Consider the following 6,099-nt stretch of genomic DNA (forward strand, 5'->3'; position numbering starts at 1 on the left):
AAGGTCGGGATCCACCGCGCCGCCATGGCACTAAGGCCACCGGGGACAAGATGGACCGGCGGCGGCGCCGACGGAAGGCAAAGAAACCCTAAGCTTTTCTCGGAGAGGAGGCTTTTCTTTACTTGCGCATAAAATCTTTTTTTATGTATTGTTAACCCTCTTCTTAGTTAATGAATGAGCCAAAGTTTTTGCCTCGTTTTTTTTAAAAAAAGTTCACATACCCCTGATATTTCAGGAAGCGGATTACATAATCCTCTCAACTTTGAAACCAGATATTTAGCCCCCTCAGTTTTACAAACAATTTTGCTAAATCTCAGTCGACTGAGACTTCATTATGTCCCAGTCGATATTATATTCTTTTGATCTTGCGTTGAGATTAGTACAAAACTCTTCTTTTTGATTTTTTTCTTATATACTAATATATCACTTGACTGAGACTTGATTAAGTTTTAGTGGACCGTGACCTGGCCACACCCTTTTACGAAACCAGATAAATCACCTTTTAGAAGTTTGGAAGGTGGTTTGGTAGAGTGGTTTTGTCCACGCGGCGTCTTTCTCTGTCCCCACACGCTCTTGCCATCTTTCCTGCACCCCTTGGCGGCCAAATTGTGTTTTGACCCTTTTGCGAAAATTGAGCCAGATTTGACCCTGGCCCGGAAAAATTTCAGAATCTGATCATTTTTCGACCGCCGGGGTTGATGGCGGTAGAATATACCAGCCTATCGTTGAGGCCTCTGGCGGTAGGCAATTTATTCACGTTAGCGCAATGCAGCCCGCCAAGGTGCCCGGCTCTAGGTGGGTACAGAAACTGCATTTGATACTTAAAAATTATTTGCGGTAGGCGTGCATCCCAACCTTCAAGGATCTTAGCGGTAGATTGTTATACCCTACCGCCATAGACTCTGACGATAGGAAAATGATCAGATCTCGAAAAAAATTCCAACCAGGATCAGATCTAGCTAAATTTTTATAAAAGGGTCAAAACACCAAATTTAGCCCCCCTCGACGGCAGTAGCACTTTCTGCTCACCGGCCAGCCCACCACCGTTGCTCTGGATCTCACTTCGGCTCCATCATCGCGCTCGTTTGCATCTCCACCCTCCAAGGCCGTGGGCATGTTGGCGTAGAGCAAGAGGATCCGGCCAGGTACGGTTTCTGCCTTAAGCTGCGGCGAAGAGGCACAACGCCCCATCCCTTGCGTGACAACGGGAGTTCGGTGGCAAATCACAACTCTGGTCAGCGCTCATAGCATAGACCGAGGAGGAGGGAGTTGGAGGACCAGGGTGGCGATGGAGAGGAGAGGCCGACGAGGGCTTCCCGATGCATGCGTTGGGGGCCGAACGCATCATCCATTCTTCTCAATCAATTACCCAATTCGTTTTAATTACAGAAAACTGGCATTCTCTGACCGCATGAACTCATGCTCGGCATTGCATCATACACGTTCAGAATCAGCATGCGCAGCGCAGAGAAGTACTAGGAGTATAATCAAATGCATAAGCACTGAATGCAAGTGCAGGGCCAAAAGAACTACTCCCTCCGTTTGGAATTACTTGTCTCGAAAATGGATGTATCTAGAACTAAATTACGTCTAGATACATCCATTTTTGCGACAAGTAATTCCGAACAGAGGGAGTAGCAGTATAGTGAACAATGCCCATTTCCTCTGGCTACGGATTGAACGTAGACTGGATTAACAGCATCAAGCCGCTCACAAAACGAGGGGAAGTGAAGAACATCGACACAGAGGCCACGCATATCCTCTTTACTTCTCAGGCTGGTGGTGTATCAGTCAGTCATTTCGCTTCTTGGCTTGGCGGCCGGACCTCCGCCGCGCCCGGCGCTGCCGCCCGCCGCCCTCCTCGTACTCCGAGTACTTGTCGTCCAGGTCCTCCAGTGATTTCTGCACCATCGACGCGAATTCACAATCAACGGAGAGAAGTTGTGCGTTCATATGCACGGTGGAATAAGGGATATCGGGCAAACCTCCCGGATCTCCATGAAGCTGACGGCGTAGAAGGTTGCGGCCGCGGCGCCGACGATGCCGAGGATCGGAATGACGAATTGCCCGGCGTCCATGTCCGGTTCCCACCGCCGACTCCGAGAGGCTGAAGTGAAGGGCTCCTCACAGCCAACCATCGCAGTAGCCTCTATCTATCCATCACCGAGGCCAGCTTTCGTTCATTCTTACAGTTACACCCCCACTTAAAGGAGATATTATTTGTGCATCAGTTCCTCGGTCGCTCACACAATTATTCAGAACCAATGCACACATCTTCGAGCTGCGAAGTGTTGAAGCACAAATGCATAGCTCACCTTTGCAAATCAACTTGTGTTTTTTAGGTGAACTGGCTGGTGTATGCAACGCTACACGAAGTTGCTTTCTAGAACAAACAATGCCCATCGTACGGCACACAAGAAGTTGCCAAATAATCTGCGCATACTTCATTGAACTTCTTATTTATTTCACAAATCACAAGCACAACAGTTGTTCACACAGCTCAGCGCACGCACTGGTACTCACACGCACATCAGCAACAGGCGGATCACACAACTAGTAGTAGCACGCAAGGTGCAGTTGATGCCACTGCAGGGACCTCCACTCCAAGTTTGGCAACCTCAGCATACGAACTGAACATCTCTGCACGCTACGAGCACGGACACGTACGGGTAGTAGTAGTAGTAGTACATCACATCGCATAGTCAAGGCCATGGCTCTGACGCGCGTCCGTCACTCGTCCTTGGGAATGCGGGCGGCGAGCGCGACGCCGTTGACGTAGTCGTGCGCCCTGTGGAACGGCAGGCCGGGCAGCGCCACCGCCAGGACGCGCAACAGCAGCAGCTCCCACCCTTCCCGGAAGTAGGCGCCCCTCCGGTAGCTCAGGTACGCGCTCCGCGCCAGCTCCCGCGCCGCGTTCACCCGGCTCGCCACGAGCCCCGCCGCCGACGACGATGGGCTCGCCGTCTCGCCCGGTATCTCCGTGAACACCTGCACGAGTAACGCAAAATGTGCATTGATTTTTTTGATTCAGAGGAAAATGCATTTCATTTTTCCGGGTCGAAGAGGACATGTTTGGTGGCCACGAACAGTTCAGTGGCTCTCGCCGAACTCCCGTATCTCCGGTTGTCTCGGCCACATCTCGTTTATCTCGTCAGTTTACGAGTGTGCGTAAATGCAATTTTTTGTGACCTTACATCGTCAATGATTGGTGAGGTATCTAGTAAGACTTGGCAGGTTTTGGCATGAGACAAGAACGAAAGATCACTTTCGCTGGATGCTCATTCTGGATTGTTCAAGCAATGGCGGCGACGTGGTGTACGCACGCCAATTGTTCCACCAAAAATGAATTCTAAAATGCATCTTAAACGAAGAGCATGAGCGCGGTTAATTTCGAGAAGAGAAGCGTGGACGATCACCTTGAGGTTGTAGGAGACGTCGAAGTGGAGGCAGAGCCCGAAGTGCAGGAAATGGGCGGAGGAGCCCACACCGGGCAGCCGCGGCAGCGGGTCGCCGGCGTAGGTGAACCGGAAGTGCCGCTTCTTGGGCCTGTCGAGGTTCCGCTCCGCGAACATGGCGAGCATGGCGTCGCCCACCTGCGGCTGCCCGAAGGTGTACACCCCGGCCAGCCGGTCCATCACCGCCTTCTCCCGGTGGTACGCCATGACCGTCGCGAACAGCACCGCCAGCGCGCCGCCGCTCCCGTGCCCGGTCACCAGCAGCCTCGCCTTCGGGCTCGCCTCCAGGAGGCCCTTCACGGCATCGCGGATGGTGTAGTACGCGTACACCTTCTGGGGCTTGCCCTTGACGTGCTCCACCCACTTGGGCCACCCCATGTTGCGCTGCGCGCCCAGCGCGTGCGTGTAGGCGGCGTGCGCGCGCCCGAGCCGCGGCACCTTGTACCACGACGGGTCCAGGTCGGCGCGCCACCGCGCCGCGTCGAACGCCGGCGTCCCCCGGAACGCCACCACCACCAGCTCCGCGTCCGGCCCCGCCTTGTCGCAGAACACGAACGCCTGCGCCGTGTACGCGCTCTCGAACTCTGGAGCAGTCGACATGCATCAGTTCAGATACACACACGCATGTGTGTCCGTTGTGCACACAGAAGATTTCTTTTGATTACCGTTCCAGCAGTTGTAGAACTTGACGAACTCCATCTGCCAGCGGCGGGTGACCACGTCGCGGATGAAGGCCTCGTTCTCGTACGCCACCTTGGACGCCATGACGCACAGCGCGGCGTGGTGCCGGCTGTCCGCCGGCGAGATGCTCCTGTCCAGATCGACTCGCCGGTCGATGAGCCCCGTCAGCGACCGGTACGACGCCGACGATCTGTCCGGATACTCCATCTTCCCTGCAACCAACCAATGAACAACAGTAGAGTTCGTTTCAGTTTGCAGTGCAGCCAAGACGGGCGCCAAATGCAAACAGTGCGTGCACGCGCTCATGCATGAGCTGACCGTGGAGGACGTTGTCGATGAGGTTGAGCGCGAGCTCGACGGCGGCGCCGATGGCGGCCACGGGGCCGGCGAGCGAGAGGAGGAGGATCTGCAGGAGGAGGTTGAGGAAGAGGGCGAGCCGGCGGGGGAAGCTGCGGATCTCGGTGCTGGTGAAGCAGTCGACGGCCTTGTTCCGGCCGACCTTGGGCGAGAAGAGGAGGTGCAGGAGGTCGAACGGGCTGGCCCTGTCCGGGCGCAGCACCATGTAGTCATTGCTGAAGCAGTAGTCGAGCTTGCTCATGCTGGCCGGGCACCGATCAACTGTTTGCTGCAGGTCTTGCCGCCTATGCAGAGCGGGTCGTGTATGTTATGATTCTTTGGGCGGTACAGTGAAAGCGTAGTTGCAAAGGCGATTTTTTTTCTCAGCCGAGTTTTTTGCCCCCGTTTTCTCACTGTCTTTTGCTGCGTCTTCTGATTTCTCTCGTTTGTATGTCTGCTGAGGATATCTGATTATCTGTGGTTAACTTTGGATTGAAATTTCCTGGCTTGTGGCAAAGATAATGTGAACTATATATTCTGGGTGTGGCTGCCTCAAGCCTGCATGTTTTTCTTTTTTGAGGGTAAGCCTACATGTTACATGCTTGTCACAAGAGGCGGCGTCAAAATTATATGGATTTTATTTTTGGAACTCTTGAATTGTTTATTCTTACAACTTTCATGTGGTTTTCAGAGCAGATGGGTCCTTGTCATTCTTGAATCGTGTATTTGGATTCGTCTTTCATTGGTTTGAAATAGCGAAAGCCTGAATTGATGGTGCTCTCTAGAGGCTTCGACGATTGAGAGAACTAGAGATTGGTCAATAGTGACAAGTAAACGGAATCTAATGTTCCTCGGTTGATCAACAGTTTTACTGGACGTCAGCCATCTGAAATTAGAATTTGAATTAGTCGATTCAGTGGAGAAGGAAGCAGCAGTGCACTGATATTGTCTATCTTAGGGTGCAAGGGGGTGCGGGTGGAAAAGCAATCACTTCATCTATCTTAGGGTGCAGGGGGTAGCAGGAGCCACCTTGTCTATCTTAGGGGTGCGTGGGGTTGCAGGTTCTTCCGAAAATTCAGGTGGTTCACCGGTTTAGCACAATGTTGAGGTTGTCGACAAGCATGGCAGCGGGGTGGCGAGGCGGCCGCAGGTATGCCACTGGCGACAGAGGCAGGTGATTCGGTCGGCGGTTGTGGGTGGTTCGGATCAAGAACGTGGGAAAGAAGACGATGAACATTTTTTCAGGAGGTTGAAGAAGGAGATATGCCCGTTCCTTTTCCATCCAACGACTGGGAACAAATCAACTGACCCAAAAATAAATTATGTCGACTAGCCCCTAGCCATTCCCGTTGATCAGACATTCACGACTCATCGACATGATTGATTAATTAAACTTGATGATTGAGCTACACTATAAACATTATTTAAAACAAAAAAAGATCTTGAACCATTGGAAAAATCTACATCCTCTTAATACGCATTTTTTTTCCATTCTGGTATGAGAACTGTCCAACTTTGGTCCTCTTCCAAATTGAAATTAGTTTTAATAATTATGCAAAGTTAGGTTTGCACGTGTGACGTGCCATTTAGCACCAAGACGGAATTGAAATTCTCTTTAGGAAAAACT

At 52.1% G+C, this 6,099-nt stretch overlaps 2 protein-coding genes across 2 annotated transcripts; both read right to left on the reverse strand.

The window, feature by feature from the left end:
- Nucleotides 1-1,476: 1,476 nt before the first annotated feature.
- Nucleotides 1,477-2,153, reverse strand: LOC119356760. Its single transcript, XM_037623741.1, has 2 exons — nt 1,986-2,153; nt 1,477-1,902 (listed from the first exon to the last, which is right to left on the reverse strand). Exons 1-2 carry the CDS (start codon nt 2,136-2,138, stop codon nt 1,792-1,794), a joined length of 264 nt encoding a protein of 87 aa, XP_037479638.1. The 5' UTR covers nt 2,139-2,153; the 3' UTR covers nt 1,477-1,791.
- Nucleotides 2,154-2,429: 276 nt separating this feature from the next.
- Nucleotides 2,430-4,882, reverse strand: LOC119356759 (triacylglycerol lipase OBL1-like). Its single transcript, XM_037623740.1, has 4 exons — nt 4,455-4,882; nt 4,121-4,348; nt 3,417-4,039; nt 2,430-2,988 (listed from the first exon to the last, which is right to left on the reverse strand). Exons 1-4 carry the CDS (start codon nt 4,732-4,734, stop codon nt 2,731-2,733), a joined length of 1,389 nt encoding a protein of 462 aa, XP_037479637.1. The 5' UTR covers nt 4,735-4,882; the 3' UTR covers nt 2,430-2,730.
- Nucleotides 4,883-6,099: the final 1,217 nt, after the last annotated feature.

This window comes from Triticum dicoccoides, chromosome 2A (genome assembly GCF_002162155.2).
Source record: "Triticum dicoccoides isolate Atlit2015 ecotype Zavitan chromosome 2A, WEW_v2.0, whole genome shotgun sequence".
Taxonomy (NCBI): Eukaryota; Viridiplantae; Streptophyta; class Magnoliopsida; order Poales; family Poaceae; genus Triticum; species Triticum dicoccoides.